Source organism: Heloderma suspectum, chromosome 2, assembly GCF_057233095.1.
Source record: "Heloderma suspectum isolate Gila_16-S chromosome 2, 16-S_ref, whole genome shotgun sequence".
NCBI classification, from domain to species: Eukaryota; Metazoa; Chordata; class Lepidosauria; order Squamata; family Helodermatidae; genus Heloderma; species Heloderma suspectum.
In genome coordinates, this window is record NC_139459.1 from 327,191,728 (window position 1) to 327,215,752 (window position 24,025).

At 45.3% G+C, this 24,025-nt stretch overlaps 1 protein-coding gene across 7 annotated transcripts in view; it reads left to right on the plus strand.

The window, feature by feature from the left end:
• The window catches only part of SUCLG2 (succinate-CoA ligase GDP-forming subunit beta), a 293,645-nt gene that overhangs the window by 255,177 nt on the left and 14,443 nt on the right, over nucleotides 1-24,025 (plus strand). For 5 of the 7 annotated variants that reach the window (XM_084840442.1, XM_084840447.1, XM_084840440.1 and 2 more), the window contains one exon: nucleotides 18,784-18,904. In XM_084840442.1, coding sequence (XP_084696568.1) covers nucleotides 18,784-18,904 — 121 coding nt within the window. Of the gene's footprint in view, nucleotides 1-7,362; nucleotides 8,012-18,783; nucleotides 18,905-24,025 lie in introns of those variants that run through there. The other 2 variants (XR_014788568.1, XM_084840443.1) reach the window with 2 other exon arrangements.

A 24,025-nucleotide genomic window follows, 5' to 3' on the forward strand; every position in this document is an offset into this window, starting at 1 on the left:
CTGGCTGCTGGCTTTCTGTACCAGCTATAGTTTCTGCACCATTTTCAAAGGCAGCTCCACGAAAAACACATTGCAGTAGTCGAAACAGGAGGTTGCCAGAGCATAAATAACCCTGCCTGAGAGACGTCACAGCTGGTATGCCAGCCTAAGCTGGTAAAAAGTGCTCCACTGTACTGAGATCATCTGGGCTAGGGAAGTGCGAATCAGCAACACTTGAACTTACCGTAGTTCTCCCAGTTCCATCTCAAAGCTCGTTCCAATTCAAGTCTGTATCATGATTGCGAGCGTTACTTCTTTCTTTTCGCATGAAATTTCATGCTTATTTTTGTGTGTATTTTTTCAAATGTACATATCAATTGTACATCTTTGAAACGTACACATTCTTCTCCCATTAATTAAAGCATATTTGTGCACACTTCAAAAGTACACATTTTTATGCACATTTTTCAAATGTACGCATGCTGTTGGAACACTTTTTTTTGGACTGCAAATCACATTGCAAGCTCAGAAATGTGTTGTCTTCAACCACAGATTGCATCTGAGTCTGTATTCGATCCAGAAGGTGCAAACTAGGTAAATCCTGTTCAAATATGAAGCAAAACATTGAAATACCATATACAAATTTTAAAAGACAGTTACATAAAAGCACACAGACAATGTATACAAACAACATATAACTAAAAACAACTTTGAACAGTCAGTCATAACTAAAGACATATCCAGAACTGATTAAAACTCATCATGTGCTGCCAAATGCCTGGGAAAAGGAATAGGCTTTAGCCTGGCGCCAAAAAGATAACAATGTTGGTGCCAGGTGGACCTCATCGGGGAGCTCGTTCCACAGAAGGCCCTCTCCGTTGTTGCTTCCCTCGGAGAAGGCACTTGGAGGAGGACCTTAGATGCTGAATGTTCATATGAAATGAATGGTAGGTTCATTTCATAAATAAATAAAATAAGAAGAAAAGATGGAACTCTTGCGGGTCACCATAGCAGAGATCCCATGGGCTGAGCAGTAGTCCATTAGCGTTACTTTCTGGGAACAAATAGAACCATTGTGTCACACAGCCCCCGTCTCCCAAACCACAGGGTCAATCCAGAAGAATTCTTTTGCTTAAAAAGGTCCAGGAGAATCAGTCAGGTCACAGCTGTTAACTAGTTAATTAGAATAAATTCAACTTGGTATGGCAGATTGCCCCTTCATGGATCACTGCCTTGTTGTGGTGAAGGGGCTTGCGTAACTCAGGGAAGCCATAAGCTATGCTGGGCAGGGCCACCCAAGACGGACAGGTCATGGCAGAGAGTTCTGACAAAATGTGGTCCACTGGAGAAGGAAATGGCAACCCACTCCAGTATTCTTGCCAAGAAAACCCCATGGAACATATCACAAGGCTAAAAGAGATGACACCGGAAGATGAGCCCCTCAGGTCGGAAGGTGTCCAATATACTACTGGGGAAGAGCAGAGGGTATTTCCAAGTAGCGCCAGAAAGAGTGAAGCGGCTGGGCCAAAGCTGAAAGGACAGTCAGCTGTGGATGTGTCTGGTGGTGAAAAGAAAATCCGATGCTGTAAAGAACAATATTGTTTAGGAACCTGGAATGTCAGATCAATGAATCAAGGTAAGCTGCAGGTGGTCAAACATGAGATGGCAAGATTGAACATCGACAGCTTGGGAATCAGCGAACTAAAATGGACAAGCATGGACGAATTTAATTCAGGTGACCATCCTATCTACTATTGTGGGCAAGAATCCCTTAGAAGAAATGGAGTAGCACTCATAGTCAACGAAAGGGTGGGAAAAGCAGTACTGGGGTACAATCTTAAAAATGATAGAATGATCTCAGTACGAATCCAAGGCAAACCATTCAACATCACAGTAATTCAAGTCTATGCCCCAACCACTGATGCCGAAGAAGCTGAGGGTGATCGGTTCTATGAAGACCTACAACACCTTCTAGAACTAACACCAAAAAAAGATGTCCTCTTCATCATACGGGATTGGAATGCTAAAGTAGGAAGTCAAGAAATCACCGGGATAACAGGCAAGCATGGCCTTGGTGTACAAAATGAAGCAGGACAAAGGCTAATAGAGTTTTGCCAAGAGAACACGCTAATCATAGCAAACACTCTTTTCCAACAGCACAAGAGACGACTCTACACATGGACATCACCAGATGGTCAATATCGAAATCAGATTGATTATGTCCTTTGCAGCCAAAGATGGAGAAGCTCTATACAGTCAGTAAAAACAAGTCCTGGAGCTGACTGTGGCTCAGATCATGAGCTTCTTGTTGCAAAATTTCTGCTTAAATTGAAGAACGTAGGGAAAACCACTAAACCATTCAGGTATGACCTAAATCATATCCCTTATGAATACACAGTGGAGGTGAGGTATAGATTTCAGGGATTAGACCTGATAGACAGAGTGCCTGAGGAACTATGGACAGAGGTCCGTAACATTGTTCAGGAGGCAGCAACTCAATCCATCCCAAAGAAAAAGAAATGCAAGAAAGCAAAGTGGCTGTCTGATGAGGCTTTACAAGTAGCTGAGGAAAGAAGGGAAGCGAAAAGCAAGGGAGAAAGGGGAAGATATATCCAACTGAATGCAGAGTTCCAGAGTATAGCAAGGAGAGACAAGAAGGCCTTCTTAAATGAACAATGCAAAGAAATCGAGGAAAACAACAGAATGGGAAAGACTAGAGATCTCTTCAAGAAAATCGGAGATCTCAAGGGAACGTTTTGTGCAAAGACGGGCATGATAAAGGACAAAGAAGGCAGGGACCTAACAGAAGCAGATGAGATTAAGAAGAGGTGGCAAGAATACACAGAAGAACTATACAGGAAAGATCTGAATGTCCCTGATAGCCATGATAGTGCGGTCACTGAACTTGAGCCGGACATCCTAGAGAGTGAAGTCAAGTGGGCCTTAGGAAGCATTACTAACAACAAAGCTAGTGGAGATGACAGTATTCCAGCTGAGCTATTTAAAACCTAAAAGATGATGCTGTTAAAGTGCTGCATTCAATATGCCAACAAATTTGGAACACTCAACAATGGCCGCAAGACTGGAAAAGGTCAGTTTACATTCCAATTTCAAAGAAGGGCAATGCCAAAGAGTGTTCAAACTACTGCACAATTGCGCTCATTTCACATGCCAGCAAGGTGATGCTCAAAATCCTACAAGCTAGGCTTCATCAGTAAGCGAACCGAGAACTACCGGAAGTACAAGCTGGGTTTCGAAGAGGCAGAGGAACTAGAGATCAAATCGCTAACATTCGCTGCATCATGGAGAAAGCAAGAGAATTCCAGAATAACATCTATTTCTGCTTCATTGACTACGCTAAAGCCTTTGATTGTGTGGATCACAACAAACTCTGGCAAATTCTTAAAGTGATGGGAGTACCAGACCACCTTACCTGTCTCCTGAGAAACCTGTACGAGGGTCAAGAAGCAACAGTAAGAACCACACATGGAACAACCGATTGGTTCAAAATTGGGAAAGAAGTATGACAAGGCTGCATATTGTCACCCTGCTTATTTAACTTATATGCAGAGTACATCATGAGAAATGCCAGGCTGGATGAATCACAGGTCGGAATTAAGATTGCTGGGAGAATTATCAACAACCTCCGATATGCAGACGATACCACCCTAATGGCAGAAAGTGAAGAGGATCTCAAGAGCCTCTTGTGGAGGGTGAAAGAGGAGAGTGCAAAAGCTGGTTTGAAACTCAACATTAAAAAAATGAAGATCATGGCATCTGGCCCCATCACTTCCTGGCATATAGAAGGGGAAGAAATGGAAGCAGTGACAGATTTTACTTTCTTGGGCTCCAAGATCACCGCAGATGGTGACTGTAGCCATGAAATTCAAAGACACTTGCTCCTTGGGAGGAAAGCTATGGCCAACCTAGACAGCATAGTAAGAAGCAGAGACATCACCTTGCTGACAAAGGTCCGTCTAATCAAAGCTATGGTTTTCCCAGTAGTAATGTATGGCTGTGAGAGCTGGACTATAAGGAAGGCTGAGCGCCGAAGAATTGATGCTTTCGAACTGTGGTGCTGGAGAAGACTCTTACGAGTGCCCTGGACTGCAAGGAGGTCAAATCAGTCCATACTAAAGGAAATCAACCCTGAGTGCTCATTGGAAGGACAGATACTGAAGCTGAAGCTCAAATATTTTGGCCACCTAATGCGAAGAGAAAACTCTCTGGAAAAGACCCTGATGCTGAGAAAGACTGAAGGCAAAAGGAGAAGGGGACGGCAGAGGATGAGATGGCTCGATAGCATCACCAATGCAATGAATATGAACTTGAGCACACTCCGGGAGAGAGCGCAGGACAGGAAGGCCTGGCGTGCTATGGTCCATGGGGTCACAAAGAGTCGGACACGACTGAACAACAACAATGGCAGATTGTATCTATCCAGTTTTGGAGGAGATGGATGGAAGAGGTGGTCACGTTAATGTATCTTTCATGTTGACTTTTCGGTTTATTTCTTTTGGATTTTGCAAATCCATGCCAAAGAAGTAAAATAAACTACCAATTTTGGGTTTTGCTTTGTAAAGCCAAAATTACTTTTTCTCTTCCCTTTCCTGGCTGAATTTATACTGTCCTCTAGTGGATATCGTGCACTATTGTGACCATTCAAATATAAAGCAGAGAGTGAGGCTCTTTCTAACAGGGCTGCTGAAGAAATCTACAGGCAGATTTTGTCACTGCTAAGGCTGCTGAAAAGGGTCACAGTAGCAACACCTTGGAATTCAAAAATGTCCCATATTTCCTTGGCTTCCCTGCCCCTGGGAGCATCTTGATGGTAACATCTTTGAGAAAGAACGGGAAAGGAAACATTATTTTAGGGACAGGAATTTGGGGACCACTGCAGCCAGTGAAAGGGTTAAGTAGAGCTTGTTTGCCTTGGAAGGGGAGGCGTGTTCGGCAAATTCATTGAGATACCTGGAGGTGTAAAAAGGGTTTGTCAGATTTCAATCACAGTAGGCTTGAGGCAAAAAGCTCTCTCCAATATGTAGCTTTTAATTCACTGCAGACTCGGCTTTACTGACAGTCGCTGAGCAGCTTGTTTCAGCTAAAATAAATGGATCAAGCTACAGAGCAACAGATTACAGCAAGGTCAGACAGTGATATCAGTAATTTCAGAATATTGTTTAGAACAGATTTTTTTTCCCCCTGTGCTGGTGTTTTCTGATGGAGACATCTGACACCAGCAGTCGATGAAAAACCAACCCAGAAGATTAGCTTTTCCTACTGCTGCAAGATTAGATAACATTTAATTTGTCTTCAAGAGAAGCAACTCATAAAGGGAACATTAGCAGCAGCTTTGATTCTTGGGATCTAAGAACTCCTGTTAATTAGCCCTTCAATTACTCACCTCTGTGTGTGCGTATGTGAGAGGGAGGGAGAGATTTGTTTTTAAAGTTATTTCCCCACATTATATAGTGTTTATAGAGAGGTCTTTATTTCAAATTAACAGTTTCCCATAAAAGTATCAAAGGCCTCCATTTCTCATTTATTACTTTTAAGTCAATGTTTACAGTGCTTTATGAATTAATCAGCACTTCTGGCATTGTGGTCCAGAAACAGCTGGGCTTGTTTTTCTCTTGGCAGTACTGATTCTGCTCTTCGCCCTGTGCTGTTAAGAATAAATGTATGTTGAGGCTGTGAAGGGATAATGTGCACCATTGTATTGTTTGATGTTTTCTAGGAAGGTTCCGTATTAGAGAAATCCTTTTGAGAACTCATGCGCTGCATGCACCTCGACATACACAAAATACTTTTAGTCATTGTACACAGTATTCATTTTGCTGGTGTAGAATTCAAAGGATACCTGGTAGATGAGATTGCTGCTGCAGCAGTAGACAGCTAGACGGCCAGTATATAGATTTATAAATGAGTTCTGTGTGTGTGGTAGGGCTTTTTTGTTTTTCATTTGAAAATACGTGATGTCAAGGTTTGCCAAGCTCAAAGCAAGTATGTATGTTTATGTGTATCTATAATGTACGCCCGCCTCCCTGAGATCTTAATGATATAGGACAGGATACAAATGTTTTAAATAAAATAAAAATAAAAATTATGTATGTATGTGTACATTTATATACAATAGAATACTGTGTGTGTGTGTGTGGGCGCGCGCATGCGTGTGCAATATTAGGAAAGATAGAAGACTAACAGCACAGTATTCAAAAACTATTTTAAGCTAAATGTTTCAGCATCTGCCCTCATCAGGAGCTGTGCTGTTACACACACATGCGCCAGAGCAGCCATGATGGCAACAGTCTGTTTGTCGTTCAGCTGTCAGCCAGTTAAGGTATAAAGATTGTGTTCGGAGCTGGGCCCTCCCTTCCTGTTCATGGTATATTTCCTGATGCTTCCCCCCCCCCCCCCAGCTCCAATACTGCTTGTGAGCCCAGGTGGGAGAAAAAGCACTGAGGCCTCAGGCAGATATGGTGAGAGAGTGAGGAGGGTTCAGCCCCACTCACCCACAGGCAGGGGGAATTCTGAGGTAATGTATAAGAAATCTTGACATGTGCCATGTAAACACGGTCTGTGCTGAGTGAGGTCATCCGGAGATTTGGAGTGAGGTGTCATCAATATGCTTCTCGTTTTTGTCAAATCCAGCGGGGACAACGACGGTGTTAAATATGTGCCTTGGCGCAGTAACGGGCTTGGAAAACTGGCAAGTAAGGGGAGACATGATAGAGGTGTACAAAATCCTGCGGGGTGTGGAGAATGTGGATAGGGAGACATTTTTCTCCCACTCTCATAATACTAGAACCTGGGGTCATCCCATGAGGCGGATCGGTGGAAGATTCAGGACAGACAAAAGGAAGTACTTCTTCACCCAGCGCATAGTCAAACTATGGAATTTGCTACCACAAATGTAGTGATGGCCACCAATTTGGACAGCTTTAAAAGGGGGGTAGACAAATTCCTGGAGAAGGTCATCAGAGGCTGTTTGTCCTGATGGCTCTATGCTACCTCTGGTATCAGAGGCAGTAAGCCTACATACACCAGTCGCTGGAGAACATGGGTGGGAGAGTGCTGTTGCCCATGGTGCCTCTACCACCACCACCACTAGAGAGGCTCACACCTACTGGTGTCCTTGCACCAGGCAAAACTCCTTATATTTTCTAGGCCTCTTAGGGCACAATCCAATGGCTGCCTGGGGAATGCTGGGAGTTGTAGGCCTTTTTTTTCTTTCTAAACATGCATAGGATTGTGTTCTTAATCTGATTTAGCATGAAGCTGTTTTTACTCTCTAGGGGTGCTTCCAGATGGAGGGCTCCTAGCAGGAGCAATCAGAATGCAGCAGTTCCATCTTTTTCTCATTGACCAATTTTCTGCATTAAGGGAAAAGACAGAAGAAGCTGTAAGGAAATACGAGAGGATTACAAGAAGTCAGTGATGTCTGGACCTCCTGTAAACTTCTGTGAATGAGGCAGGGCGATGGAACCAGAAAAGCCTCATCTGGAAGTACCCGCTAAGTGTTTTAATGTTATATTATACTGATATTAATGTCTTGTCTGGGTAAATTGCATCTTCCATTGTTTTCTTTCTTGTCGTGAGCTGTCCTGAGAGCTCTTACAGGGCAGCCTATAAATACTGTAAATCAATTCTGTATTAATAATAGGCAGGTGCTATGTGGCAGCCGTTTCATGGACACTAATCCTGACATAGCAATGCAGGTTAATCAGTAAGAACATAAGAGCCTTGCTGAATCAGATCGAGGGTCCATCTAGTCCAACATTCTGTTCACACAGTGGCCAACAAGCTGCCTCTGAAAGCCCACAAGCAGGACATGAGCGCAACAGCATCCTTTTGGTCATGTTTCCCATCAACTGGTATTCAGAGTCATACTGTCTCCAGTGGAGGCTGGTGGCTCCGATTTCGGTGGGGCTGTGAATCCATTCCGGGGTTCAGTCAGAACCAGTCAGAACTCTATCCAAGGTGTTGAATCCCATCCCCCAAATATGTTCAGCACCTTAGGTAGCTACTTTAGAGTTCTGGCTGGCTCGGACTAAAACCAAGAGTGGATGCACAGACCCACCAAAATCAGAGCCACCAGCCTCCACTGGTTGCCTCTGATACTGGAGGTACCATATCGCCGACATGACTAGCAGCCATTGAGAAGGTATTAATGTGTGGGGCAAATGCGAATTAGTGCATGAAGGCCCCTATTCTAGGGCAGGTCGAAAGACCTTTGGGTCCCCTGCCAATCCCCTATGATTCTAGCTGTGCAGTTCCATTCTTGGCTGGCGGTTACTGAAGATGTATAGCCTCCTGTGGGCGGGGTGTGTGAGCGCTTGTAAAATGCTGACAAGTCCTCATGTAGCACCTATTTCCCAACATTAATCCTTAGTATTGATGAGCTGCACATTGGCCATAGAAGTGGACGTCTTTACATATTAGCATTCGCATTTGCCGTCGGCCCTGGCTTCCTTGTGATGGATATTTCATGTCTGCTGTGTCAGGAAAAGCAAGCAGTTACCGGACAAAGATGCTTGCATCGAGACTTCCTCCTAAAAGGCTACTTGAAGCCTAGTCTTGCACGGCATGAAGTCAGGGGGAAATGTTAATCATTAATATGCCACGCGAGGCATTCTCTCCCGTCTGCAGGCAGGCCGCTCTGTTCTCAGTGCACATTTTATGCCTCAGATGCGGGATATGTTAATGAGGGCTTGTTTGCAATATGCAGTGGGTGTTTTTCTTTTTCCCTATTGAACACTTTTTCAGCCTCCTCCTTTCTGTGCACACAGAAATACAGGAACAAACCCCTTCATCAGCATACATCGCCAGAATGTTTGAAACTGTTTTAAGGAAAAGCCGAATCCATTTAGGGCAGCAAAGGCAGGATAAACAATGTTCACCAATTTTTAGCCAGGGTTGCAAATGAATCTCTTCGCCATTTGAACTCGTCTTTTGGCTTATTGATAAGAACACAATAAAGCCCAAGATTAAATTCTCCACCTGATTCACTTCCTTATTGACTAAACTCATTCAGGCTCCTCTCTAATTTAACTGATTTTATTTATATTATTGTTATTATTATTAAAGCCAGACACACAAATGTCAGTTACCTAGTGCTAAATCTCATTTCCCTTCCAATATTTTTTTTGTTCATCTAGCTGGCAGTGGATTAGAGAAACTGATTAGAATTCAGCCTGAAAACAGAAAACAAGGTCCTTAAATGAAAGTGCCTGCATTAGGAATTAAAGTATCTCTATTGGGCATAAAATCTTCTTCCCTTTCTTTAATGATGTAAACATGGTTCCTTAAGTCACGTGGCTGGTACTACATTAGGAGCTCATTTGAGAAAAGAAGATTGGCCACAGAATTCTTTTCAGGGGCTGCATCCAGATGTCATGTTCTCTGCCTCCTACAAGCCATTTTAGAGGATCAGGAATCAGCCATGTGCATGCACCCTTCCTCCTTTTCCTCATGCACCCAGCTTCCTGATTTGTCATGACTGCTGGTGTGGAGGATTTGCTCGAATCAGTTTGCAAGTTCAGATTGTCATGGCAACCTGTGGTTTGACAAGCCAGGAAGTTTTCTGTTAATCCAAACGCACAAATGGGAGGAAGAAAGGGGAGGAGGGAGCGTGCATGCACACAGCTCATTCCCACTCCTCCAAACCATGCTTTGGAAGATCAGACAATGTGACATCTGAACAAAGTACTTCCCTGTTTGCATAAGGATTACTAGGGATGGGAGAGCCAGCAAGGCTCAAGTTTGTCAAAGTTCTCTGAGTTCCACCTCGTCCCCATTCCCAAATGCAAGCTTTTTCTCTTATTGTTTGAAATGGAAATGTGTGCATTTTGATGTGCAAGTTTTAAAACCATGCACCCAAATGCATACCCCCACCCACCCACTGACTAAAGCGTGAAAATGTGCATTTCTTTAAAATGCACATTTTTCAAGTACAATTTTTGTGAACGCGTTCTCTGCCTCGGGAATATGCACGCTTTGCCCAAAGAATGTGCTCACATTTGCATTTGGGGGTGCAAACAGGGCAAGTTCAGCCCCAAAACAAATCAAAACGAGATTCTTGTGCATCTCTAGGCTAACCTTGTTGCTGGAAACAGTGGCAGCACGTTTAGCTCCTCTCTCCCCTCCATAATGTGTTGTAAAATGTAACTCGTGTAGTGATGTCAGGTCATCCCATGTTTCCTTCCCACCCACCACTCAGCAACAGCAGCCTACAGTGTGGAGTGGATGGAAAAATGCAGAACATTGTGACATCACAGTACATTATAAGTCCAACTGAATGATCCAAAGAAGAAAGGAGATGCTGAACGCACAGCTGAAACTGAAACTGTGCAGCTGTTCACACAATACGCTAACCCACAGTCAGTGGTTGAGAGTGGGTTGTTTTGAACTGTGGGTTAGCATGTTTTCTGAATGCAGTCAGGGTGACTTGTTAACCATGCAGTGTGGCTTATTTTCTCCAACAAGCCACCTTGAGAACCCATGGAATGTTGTTGGATTGTTCAGAGTGGTTAACAAGCCACACTGCATCGTTAACAAACCACCTTGGCTGCGTTCAGACAACACAGTAACCCACCCTGTGGAAAATATGTCGTGTTCAGATAACACACTAACCCACGGTTCAGCAAACAACCCACAGTTCAAAGCAACCCACATTCAACCACTGAGTGTGGGTTAGCGTGTTGTGTGAACAGCGTCTGTGTATTTGGTGTATCTTCTAGATGAGCCTGAACCATTCATATCTTCTGATAGAAAAATGCATCAGCGAGGTATAAAAGTATATTCCAAATGTCTAGATTCAAAGTCAGTGTTTAGTTTATTGTTCTGCCGATTTTTTGCATGTCCCTGGTGAATTCTCTTTGCTTTTGGCTGCATTGGAGTAAAGGAGATGAAGGTGTTATGATGTACAATATTCTCACATTTGTTAGAGAGATGTGTAATTTCTAGATAACAGGGCGGTGGAATAATTTTATATTGTCTAGAAGTTTTTCTCAGTAAAGAAGTCCTTAACAGTGAAAGCCTCAACACAATCATTCTCAGGAGGGAGGGCAGGGTGTAATATAAAAACAGAAAATATATAAAAGGTTTTCAAATGTATCCCAACCATGAGATTAAGAAACATGCCTTTTCTTTTCTAAATGAAAGGTGGGAGTCTGCTGAAATTACTTATAGAGGATTCCTATCCTTAAATAAACCCCATCTATACAGGTTTTGTCAAATGTGGCTCAAATCACTTACTTCTTGACTAGAGAAATCTCTCTCTGGCATTCCTTCTGCAGCATCAAGTGTGATATTCAAAACAGCATTTAGTGGGAAATGTAAAAGCAAAATTTAGGCTGTTCTAGACAACAAGAGAAGCAAAGGAAAAGTAAAACCTAGCTGAACAGAGAGTTAACGAGATGGTTGTCAGTGTCCTCTTCATTGTATTAAAATGATGCTGAGTTTAGAGTCCTCTTGTTTATTAAGAGCATATATTTATAATGCACAACAGTGTTGTGATCTGAGTTAGCCCTGAAGGATTTTAATGAAACTATTCTATTTTTTACTTTTAAATATAGATGGTATTATTGTATTGTCATATCAGGCAATAGATAATAGTGATTGGGAGGACAGCCTAATGAAAGGAAGCTCTCTTTTGTTTAACTCAAGTCATGCCTGCCAAATGAATTTATGCAATACATTTAAGCATTGTTGTGTTATCTTTTATCTGCTCTTTGTTTGCCAATGTTTGCCATTTTATTCTGACTGTTATATTTCTAACGTTTGTACAGTGTACTGGAATATATTCTTATGAAGGCTTGGATCCTGCCTTGCTCTTCTTCCATTCACAGAAGAGCCATTAATACAACAAAGACTCTGGCAGAAGAGGGGGAGGCAGTTTTTGCTTATCCTTCCCCCCCCCCTTTGCCCTGCAGCCCCCCTGCACCACCTCTCACACTGTTCCAGAGGGTCCCCCAACTCTCCAGAGTTGATGGAGGGTGGGGGAAAGCAGCAAAAATAACCTCCCTCTTTCCTTCAGCATGGTCTTCCCATGACCAGAGTTCTGTTCACAGGATCTCAGGATCCAAGCCAAAGGGTGGTATATAAATATTTAAAATATATAATAAAATAGTATATTCCATCCTGAGGTTTCAAATGTACATTGTTAAAAACCTGGTGCCATTTCTTTAATTGGTTACTTGAATGTAGAAATCAGCTCCGGCCTCAACACTGACACATGATTGTTCTATTTTGCTTCCCTTTCAGTTCCTGGTCCTGGCTTCACAAGCCACCAGCTTTTCTATCAGCAAACTTATTCCTCCTTCCCTCAAGCAGATTCCCATCTTCTCCTGGAAAATTTTCCTCTAGCTCAACCAGCCTTCTGTTTTTCCTCACAGCAGCTGCACTGATCATCGCTATTCCTAAGTGACCTTCTCCATAAGTAGTTAGAATGTTTATGAATATTCCATACATCAGATTTCCTCAGGGCCAGTTTCTACATGGTTGTTATCATGTAGCAAGCTGTTTGAGTTGGTGGGTCATCAAACGGACTGGATGCCACTGTGTCATAGTTCACTAGCCTGCTGAAACTCACTTGATCCAATGAGAGCCAGTGTGGTGTAGTGGCTAGAGTGCTGGACTGGGAGTCAGGAGATCTGGGTTCTAGTCCCCACTTGGCCATGGAAGCTCACTGGGTGACTTTGGGCCAGTCACAGACTCTCAGCCCAACCTACCTCACAGGGTTGTTGTTGTGAGGATAAAATGGAGGAGGAGGAGAATTATGTATGCCACCTTGAGTTCCTTGGAGGAAAAAAGGCGGGATATAAATGTAATAAATAAATAAATAAATAAATTGATCTGCATCTTGATCTGATGTACACAAAACAGCGTACCTTGTGGTAATAATGATTGTGTTGAGTGTTACCTTAGGTGCAGGTTCCATGGGGAGGTTCTCACAGGCAGCAGGAAAATCATTATGTGTGGTGGTTAGACAAATAACGTCTTCTTCAGAGCTACATTTTGAATGGCCTCAAGTCAAAAAGGAATAGAACGTGTATAGGGTAATTTAATTGTGAGTTAGGTGCAGAGATTTCAATTCATCCAAGTTGATGGATAGCCCTTTTCCCAGTGGGACTTATCAATTTATCTGTTGTAATGAATTCCCTATTAGTTACCTCTCCTTGTTAATTATAGAGGATTTTTTTTTAAATCCTATTTATCAAGTCAGGGCAAGTATATTACCTCTCTGTCCACGCTGCTTTGAATATGGAATATGTGCCAGTTGTTTCAGTAAGAATCCACATGCTAAATGTTGTGGCTCAGATTATTCAGATGAAGCACTGACTAAAAGATAATAAGAAGTCAAGCCTTTCTGCTCTCCCCTTTGTTACACAGAAGGAATATATTGGAATCTCTTTCTCTCTCTGACATTCTCTCTTCACCACAAATGTTGATGAACAGTGACCACGTTCTCCATCTCAAATTTTACATTTATTGATGTTAGCGCACACATTGGCATCAGCTACAGCTCACAAGGTTTGAAAAGTATTGAACCAGCCCTATAGAAAACCAACCTTCATTCTTAAGAAACATGCCACCTCTTCATGAATGGCTAATTTGTAGGATCCCATTTGAGTTTCTGGCTTGAGATAGTTATTCCTAAATTTAGGAACCAAAAACTCCCCTGCTGTTGAGCTTGGATTTCCTTGTCACCCTTAAAGGTAGAAACCAACTGTCCTCTGGTGGCCTTTCACAATTATCACCCAGTCACATTTTAGCCTTTGCACAGTACCCTTGCAAATCCTATATTTAATGGCAAAAGTCCACACTATTAGGGTGAAGGATAGCCTTGGGGGGTGGGGGGATGCATAACCATAAGGCTGTTTACCTTTTTTAAGAACTCTAACTAGATGTGCACTCCAGCACTACCACAGACTACTGTGGTGATTTATTATTGCTATTATTATTATTAGCAGCAAAAGGTTTGCATAGCAGTAGGGATTTGTTTTTAATGAAAACTTTCTTTGTTGTTTCCCACTTCTAAAAAAACTTTGGCTAGAGGAGGTCTCCCCTGGAATTATACAGTAGAGAGCCTCAAAATAATTAAGGGGAGAAAATAAAGTTCACAAAATAGAACTACTACAGGAGAAATGGTTACTAATCAGTAATCGTGTCATGCATTAGCGAATAGATGTCCATGACTCTTGTGCAATCCCATTCCACACGGCAGTCTCAATAAGCAATAAATGCACAATCTTCTGGAAAGTACTGCATTTTCACAGGTGCAAAATACCGTGCTTCTTAATACTAGAAATGCAAATCTCCCCATAGCAGAAGTGCAACCTGTATGTATATATTCTGCAACAAATGAGAAAGAGAAGCACATTACCCAAGCAGATTGTATCAAAGGCCTCTTAGAGTACATTTTCCCAGAGCAATCTTAAGTCAGAAGGTATGGCTGTGTTCCTAATCATCATCCTCAAGGCCCGATCTCTATACTGTATGTTTTAAAGCATACTTGGAATGGACCTTATGTATCTTCTTCACAACCTATTGAGGGTCATCATGACTACTGCCCTTTTATAGAGAACTGAGATTGAAAATATCACAGCTACTCAGTTCATTCACTTCTGAGCCCAAAACTCGAGAGATTTCGAGTCCAACTTTTCAAGGGTTCATATAACAAAAGAGCCCACCAGACACCTGGTGTCATGGCGTGGTGATGCAAATCCCTGGAAATATTTATTTGGACTTAAAAAAGGGTGGGCCACATGCCCCTGTGGGCCACATGCAGCCCCCCCCCCCACCTCCTCCAGCATGCCATCAGATTTGCTGGCAGGAGTGTTTGGGGGTTTTTTTTGGTGAAATGGCACTCCATAGTGGCTATGGATAGCTCAGCGGGTTGAATTTTGGCCCCTGGACCCCCTGCAATTGCCCAGCCCTGATCTAAAGCCTGGCCCTATCAAATTAGAGATGCAGGCTCAAATACAATCTCCAGCAGGTCAAAGAAGATGCAGGCTTTACAAGCCTCCCAAATCTTCTCCGGATGAGGTTAAAATTCAAGCCGAGAAGAGCTAGAGAATAATTGCTACCTTCCCCTATGCAGTGTAATGCAGCTATGTCCCATTGCTTAGAGAAAATGTAAAGGGTTGCAGGAACTGCAAGGGAGAGGGAGGGAGGGTCCCCTACCCACACATGTATTGGACCCTGCAGGGTCCCACCCCCTGCAAACAAATGGAGTGATGTTAGCTCCGTTTGTTTGCATAGGAGCAGCAGAGGGTGTAATCATTCAAGGAAAGCTGAAGTAATTTGTCCAAGCTCCATTGGATAGGATTGGACTGGATTGGATTGGATTGGATTGGGAAAAAGTTACCTAAGATCTTCTGGCTTGCAGGGGAAGATGCTGGGTAATTTGGTCTTCACCAGACCCCCTCTCCGGGAGACCAAGGTTGTTGAGTGCATGTACTGGAGGTTGGGCCCGAAGGGCAGTCTGGGGATTCTGCTCGTGTACCGTCCACCCCGCTGCACGACTGACTCCCTGGCCGAGGTGCTTGAGGTGGTCTCTGATGTGCGTGTACAGTCCCCTAACTTACTGGTGTTGGGGGACTTCAACGTACATTCGGAGGCCATCCTCACAGGAGCACCTCGGGACTTCATGGAGACCATGGCCTCCTGGGAGCTGCACCATATTCTAACTGGACCCACCCATGTAGCCGGTCATGCACTAGACCTTGTGTTTGTTTCTGGAGAAGCGGGGAGTGATCTGGAAGTCGGGGGTATATCCACCACCCCCTTGTCATGGTCAGATCACTATCTGGTGATGTTGGACTTCTCGGTTCCACAACCCCTCCGCAGGGGTGGAGGACCCATTAAAATGGTCCGCCCCAGGCGTCTTATGGATCCAAATGGATTCCTGAATGCGCTTGGGGATTCTCTGGGGCATGCCAACGGCCACTCGGTCGAGACCCTGGTGGGTGGCTGGAATGCCGCAATTACTGGGGCATTAGATCGGGTGGCTCCGAAACGCCCTCTCCCCCTGAACAGGGCTCGGACTGCACCATGGTTCAATCCGTGGTTACGAGCTCTGAAACAGGAGGTGAGACGGCTAGAGCGCCGGTGGCGGAAGTCTCGCTCCAAAGACGATCAGACACGGGCTAGAGCTATATCTTCAGCCTATCACGTGGCGGTGAAGGCAGCAAAAAAGGAATATTATGCTGCTTCCATCGCGTCTGCAGAGTGCTGCCCCAGGAGGCTGTTCCAAGTGGTCCGGAGCCTGGTCGGTCCTGTGGCTCCGGAACCACTGGAGCATTCTAAGGCCTCCTGTGAGGCTTTGGCAAGGCACTTTGCAGATAAAATTGATCAGATTAGGTGTGTTACTCTGCACACTGTGGATACAGTTAGTGAGCAAGAGGCGGCCTGTGGCAAACCGGTTTTGTGGGATCGGTTCCAGCTTCTTCCTCCTGATGAAGTGGACAAGGTGCTTTCATCTGTAAGGCCGACCACCTGCTTACTTGATCCTTGCCCATCTTGGCTCATTATGAGCTGCAGAGAGAGACTGGGTGAGGGGATCAAGGCGATGGTGAACGCCTCCCTTGAGGAGGGAGTGATGCCATCAGCCCTCAAGGAGGCAGTGATAAGACCGCTCTTAAAGAAGCCCTCCTTGGATCCTCAAGTTCTGAACAACTTTCGCCCAGTCTCAAATCTGCCATTTTGGGGCAAGGTGATTGAGCGGGTGGTGGCGGTGCAGTTGAAGGCACACTTGGAAGAAACTGATTATCTAGACCCATTTCAGTCGGGCTTCAGGCCTGGGCATGGGACAGAAACGGCCTTGGTCGCCTTGGTGGATGATATGAGGAGGGCTCTGGATAGGGGTGAATGCTCCTTCCTTGTTCTCCTCGACCTCTCAGCGGCTTTTGATACCGTTGACCACGGTATCCTCCTGGACCGCCTGGAGGGGTTGGGCATTGGAGACACTGTATTGCAGTGGTTCCGGTCCTTCCTCTCCGGCAGGTACCAGGGGGTAGCACTGGGAGAGGAGGTTTCGGACCCGTGGCCACTTACTTGTGGGGTGCCACAGGGTTCCATCCTCTTCCCGATGCTATTTAACATCTATGTGAAGCCACTGGGGGCTATCATCAGGAGGTTTGGGGTGCAGTGTCATCAATATGCGGATGACACGCAGCTCTACCTCTCATTCAAATCTTCACCAAGGTTGGCCGTAGAATCCCTGTCCAAATGTCTGGAGACGGTGAGTGGCTGGATGGGGAGGAATAAGCTGAAGCTCAACCCTGACAAAACCGAGGTACTTTTGGTGGGAGACAAGAGGAGGCTGGGGGATGTTGACCTGGTGTTGAATGGGGTATGGCTACCCTTGAAAGACCAGGTTCGCAGCCTGGGGGTCATTTTGGACTCCCAGCTGTCCATGGAGGCTCAGGTGTCAGCTGTGAGCTGGACAGTGCTGTATCAACTCCATCTGATACGGCGGCTGCGCCCCTTCCTTCCCGACCATCTGCTCCCTCTCGGTAGTACATGCCCTGGTCTCCTCTCGTTTAGACTACTGTAATGTGCTCTATGTGGGGTTACCCTTGAAGATGGTTCGGAAACTGCAGCTGGTACAGAACGCGGCGGCTCGCCTGATTAAAGGCAGCCGCCGGCGAGATCACATCACTCCAGTGCTGAAGGAGTTGCACTGGTTACCAGTTGTTTTCCGGGCCAAATTCAAGGTGTTGGTTTTGACCTTTAAAACCCTATATGGTTCCAGCCCAGCCTATCTTAAGGAGCGCCTCCAGCAACACCAGACAGGCCGCTTAACAAGATCAGCCTCGGATGGCCTTCTCTCTGTCCCATCAGCCAGGACAGCTAGACTGGTGGGGACGAGGGAGGGGGCCTTCTCTGTGGTGGCCCCCACTCTGTGGAACTCCCTCCCTAGGGAACTCCGTCATGCCCCCTCTTTAATGAGCTTCCGTCGTGCATTAAAAACGTGGTTGTTCAGGCAGGCATTTGGGGTGGGTTAGGGTATTTTAAAAAAAAAAATTTATGGTAAAATTTTATTGTTTTAAATTGTTTTATGGTGGGTTGTACATCGCCCAGAGTGGCTGGGTGACCAGTCAGATGGGCGATTAATAAATTTAATAAATAAAATAAATAAATAATTTCCAGGTGAATTTGAGGCAATCTTCAGAGAGCTCAGCCGTGTCTACTTTAAATCATGTTAACCAAGCAGCATGGCTGGAGCAACAGAAGCACTCTATGTACAATGAGTGCCATTTGGGGCATAAAGGCAGGATATAAAATAAAGAAGAGGAAAGGAAAGGAAAGGAAAGGAAAGGAAAGGAAAGGAAAGGAAAGGAAAGGAGAGAAATGGCTCTCTCCTTCTGCTGCTAACGAGGCAAAGGAAACCCCAGAGGCCTTTGGGAATTCTAGTTTTCCAAGAGCTACTGCAATGGCAGGTGGGATGGAGGACGTGTGGACAACTTCCGGTGTCAAATTGACCCCAGAAACAAGCCAAGCCATTTCGGGGGGGGGGGGGGCGGAATAGCTCAGCTTACTTCTACACCAGTCTGTTTCAGGCTGAAGCTCACCCATCACTACATAATATTGAGGAAGTTGAACCACTTTGTCCGGCACCTTATATATCATATTGCACCAGTTTCCTGCTGCTTAGTTCATATCCATCCATTTATAATAGTAGCTGGAATCCTGCAATACAGATGTTAATCAGTCCCCATTGTACGCTTCCATTTTTAAAAGGCACCTCTTTTTTGGAGGGGGGCAAGGTTGATGCTATGTTATTTTTTCTTCCCCTAGGTTGAAGCAATTCTGGTCAATATTTTTGGTGGGATTGTCAACTGCGCCATTATAGCCAACGGCATCACCAAAGCCTGCCGAGAGCTTGAATTGAAAGTGCCTCTAGTGGTTAGACTTGAAGGTAAGTTTTGGCAATTAAATGTTACTATAGTTCATTTGAACTATTCTTACTTGAAAAAATGGCTGTCCAGTTTAAATGAAATGAGAGTGAGGGCCAGCCCTACTATTTGGCAGAGCAAGGCAGTTACCTTAGGTGCAGTGGCAGTCCTTTGGCCATTCCCTTCTGCTGGAAGACAGAGCTGTGTCTTCCAGGTAACCTTCCCTACATCCCTAAGCTAGTCTGGTACCTTCAGGTGAGGTGGAGGGTGCCATTCCATCACCAGGCTTGAAGTAAGCTTCAACTGCCAGTCTAGTTGGCCTCAGTAGGTTGTTCTTTGCCTCAGACAGCAAAATGTCAATGGCCAGCCCTGATGAGAGTGTAAATATTTTAGTCACCCACATGTTGGTGCAGCACATCAATCCAGTCACAACTGAGCTTTGACTCTAAGCTCACCGGTCTCCTTGCCTACCCTTTTCCATTACCATTGGCTTCCTTTGTAAGTTGCTGGCCCCTTCTGTCCATTGAGTTTATTCTCTTCGATTCCTTGACCTCTTGATGACTTGAGCATATGGATGTGCGTACAAGCAAAACTTGAGTTCACTGAAGTTCTCAAAATTCCACTTTGAAGCTCATTCCATCTCTTGTCCGTATCAGATTGTGATCTTTGTTTTTTGTTCTTTCAGCATGAAAATGCATGCGTATGTTTGTGCATATCTTTCCAAATCTACACATCAGTTATGCACACTGTTGAAACCCATTCTTCTCCTGTTGATTAAAGAGTGTTCGTGTGCATTTTTCAACAGTGCACGTTCTATCATGCATATTTTACAAATGTTAGTGTGCTGCCAGACACAATTGGGGCGGGGGGGGGGGGAGTCCACAAATCACACTGCAAGCTCGAAAATGTGCAGACGTCGACCACAGATTGCATTCTAGTCTGTGTTCGGGCCAGGCGGTGTGAACTGGGTAAATACTGATGAAAAATGAATTGAAAGGAATGTCTCATACACCCCTACGTGAGCAGCAGTATTAAGGCAGCACTGAAACGGGAAAGCCTCTTCCACCAACTCCTATTGCAAACGTGCTCCACATTACACAATGCTAATGGGAATGGGAATGCCTAGAAGTCCTGTGCAGGCATTCAGCCTGCTCACATAAGGCCGAAGGGGACCGGGGCAAAGGCATGCCCCCAAGCCCCACCCCTGGCATCCCTATCCACTCAGTTCCCAATCTTCCTATGATGATTGGACAAGGCAGCTTCTACTTGCATTCATTTGAAAGTGAATAGAAATCTCCACACAATCATGATAGTCCCTAGCCTTATACTTGCAACCTCTGCCAGGTGTATTTGTCTGCAGGGCCGGCCTGACCATTAGGCAGAGTAAGGCAGTTGCTTCAGGAGAGAGATGCTGGGAGGCAGCAGGAAAGTGTTGGAGGAGAGAGATGTGGGCCACACGGCTTGCCCTGCACCCCCTAAGCTAGTCAGCTGGCTTTATATCCAGTGGAGAGATGTTCCATCCCCAATATTGAAGTAAGATTTATCTGCTAGTCAAGCTGGCTTTTGTACACGGAATGAGAGTGGGTGCCATCTTGTCCTTCGCCTCAGGCAGCAGTGTCTTGGGCCAGCCCTGTGTGTCTGTGTGTTAGGGGTTAAAGAAAGTCCACTGCCATCAGCGTGGTTGACCCAGCTTCAATCTGGATCCAACCTGATATATATGCAACTGCCACGTTGTGTGTTTTTCCTGATCATTGGCTAGAGGAGAAGGAGAAATGCATAACTTCATGATTTCAGGTCATTTGCACGTTGTTGTAGATGTTACAGAAGGGCAGCATGAAACTAAAACATGTGCACTGCTTGTTTCTGGTGGTAGAAGCATGTATATTTTGCTAGTTGGTTCCAATCACAGTTCCACTGCTGGAGCTAAGCATTTATGGTGCTGTAAACTGCCTGGATGGGGGACAACCTGGGAACCATTAGCCAAGACACTATGGGGTCTTTGGAGGACAAGTCGAGTATAACAGTGGAGTTAAGATAATAAATAAAAATAAATACATATGCACCAGAAGTATTCTTGAGTTCTTTGGCAGAGTGTGCTATATTGAAGCTCCACTGCTCTGTCTGGCTTCCCACTTAAATCTCAATCCAGTCTTAGGCCAGGGGTGTTAAACCTCAGGCTCGTGGGCTAAATCCGGCCCTCTGGGTTTCCCCAGATAGCCACTCCCCCTTTCCCCCAGCTACCAATTGTTTGGTGGTTTCCCAGCTTTTGCGCAGTATTTTCCCATTGTAAGGAACTGAAATGCCTCTCCTAAAACATAATTAATGGCAGTAAGACCTTCTAGCTAAAGAATTTTGGTATCCACTTCTTTTGCCTTTGGCCCCGCCCACCACTGGAATGCGACCCCCAAGACCTTCTCCAAAATTGAATCTGGCCCTTGGGGTGAAAGAGGTTTACCACCCCTGCCTTAGGCTAGTCATTGTATCTTAACCTCACCTGCCCGCCACCACACACATGCTGCAGTCCGTCTCCCTTCTGATATGTGGATAATAATACTGGCCTACCTTACAGGGTTGCTGTCAGAATTATCAATTCAGCTAAGTGCTGATTTAGTGTCTATTTAATATCCCGCTTTGGGGGGCAGTGAACATGTTGCTTAGCTATACTCAGCACAGCACCCAGCACACGTTGCTAAGACAATGTTTAAAAAGCCAGAGTAGTATCTGTCTGCTTCCTCTTTTCCTCTGCTACACCTTCTGAACTGTGCAGAAGCTGTCAGGGCTCAGGTGGGCTTACGCTGAAGCTGTCCACAGAGCAGGGTGAAAACTGGTTGCTCCCTTCTGTGAACAGCTGAAGCCCGAAGCTAAAAGGTGCCCACCAGCGGTGCAGTGGAACCAGGGCTTGCTGGGACTTTTTGATTTGCAGAAAGGCTGATGTCATCTGTCACCTCCTTGTTTCCACTGACCTTAGCTGCAATTCTCACAGTGCGGGGGGGGGGGGGGATGAATTTTTCCAACAAAAATACAAGGATTGCATTATAATCCATGTTGTAATCCAAAGTGTTGGGGGGGGGGATAACTTGATCTACAACAGACAATTAAAACCCATTAGCTTTACAAAAAGGCCTGCTCCTGCTGGAGATGAAAACTGCTAGAACTGGTTTGTTGAGATGGATCAACACAGCTGCCTGAATTTTTGGACTCTCCTTGGGGGGCGTGGCAATGGGGACCATCATGATGAGTGATAGCACTCTTCAAGTACTTGAAAGGTTGTCACAGAGAAGAAGGCCAGGATCTCTTCTTGATCATCCCAGAGTGCAGGACACGGAATAATGGGCTCAAGTTACAGGAAGCCAGATTCCGGCTGAACATCAGGAAAAACTTCCTGAGTGTCAGAGCAATACGGCAATGGAACCAATTACCTGGGGAGGTGGTGGGCTCTCCCACACTGGAGGCCTTTAAGACGAGGCTGGACAGCCATTTGTCAGGGATGCTCTGACTTGGATTCCTGCATTGAGCAGGGGGTTGGACTCGATGGCCTTGTAGGCCCCTTCCAACCCTACTATTCTATGATTCTATTCTATGATTCTAGTGCCGGCACTTTAAAATTTACCACTACACCACTGGTGCCCACGTCAGCTGGACGTGGTGTGAATTCACAATCCTATTCAGAACAAATGTGATATGAAGAGGGCTCTGGATAGGGGTGAATGCTCCTTCCTTGTTCTCCTCGACCTCTCAGCGGCTTTTGATACCGTTGACCACAGTATCCTCCTGGACCGCCTGGAGGGGTTGGGCATTGGGGACACCGTATTGCGGTGGTTCCGGTCCTTCATCTCCAGCAGTTACCAGAGGGTAGCACTGGGAGAGGAGGTTTCAGACCCATGGCCACCCGCTGGGGGCTATCATCAGGAGGTTTGGGGTGCAGTGTCATCAATATGCGGATGACATGCAGCTCTACCTCTCGTTCAAATCTTCACCAAGGTTGGCCATAGAATCCCTGTCCAAATGTCTGGAGACGGTGAGTGGCTGGATGGGGAGGAATAAGCTGAAGCTGAACCCTGACAAGACCGAGGTACTTTTGGTGGGAGACAAGAGGAGGCTAGGGGATGTTGACCTGGTGTTGAATGGGGTACGGCTACCCTTGAAAGACCAGGTCCGCAGCCTGGGGGTCATTTTGGACTCCCAGATGTCCATGGAGGCTCAGGTGTCAGCTGTGAGCCGGACAGTGCTGTATCAACTCCATCTGATACAGCGGCTGCGCCCCTTCCTTCCCGACCATCTGCTCCCATCAGTAGTACATGCCCTAGTCTCCTCTCGTTTAGACTACTGTAATGCGCTCTACGTGGGGTTACCCTTGAAGACGGTTCGGAAACTGCAGCTGGTACAGAACACGGCGGCTCGCCTGATTAAAGGCAGCCACCGGCGAGATCACATCACTCCAGTGCTGAAGGAGTTGCACTGGTTACCAGTTGTTTTCCGGGCCAAATTCAAGGTGTTGGTTTTGACCTTTAAAACCCTATATCTGAAGGAGCGCCTCCAGCAGCACCAGACAGGCCGTTAACAAGATCAGCCTCGGATGGCCTTCTCTCTGTCCCATCAGCCAGGACAGCTAGACTGGTGGAGACGAGGGAGAGGGCCTTTTCTGTGGTGGCCCCCACTGTGTGGAACTCCCTCCCTAGGGAACTCCGTCATGCCCCCTCTTTAATGAGCTTCCGTCGTGCATTAAAAACGTGGTTGTTCAAGCAGGCATTTGGGGTGGGTTAGGGTATTTTAGGAAATGTTTTTATTGTAGAATTTTATTGTTTTAAACTGTTTTATTGTATGTTGTACATCGCCCAGAGTGGCTGGGTGACCAGCCAGATGGGCGATTAATAAATTTAATAATAAATAAATAAATAAAATTTTGGAAAGTAGAGATCCCAGCTGTAAGATACCTTCCTGCCTTTTTGACATGGCAGATGGGGTGAGCAGGAAGAGATAGTCAGCAATGTCTTTTTCCCATGTGGTGGGGAGCTACACACCTATGACCATTTTTCTCTCTCCAGTCTAGTTAAGTAGAACCCACAGCACATTCCCATAACCAACTTGATATAATTCCTGTGGGGTGACCGCTGCAAAACACTATAAGGAAGAAGGGGAAAAAA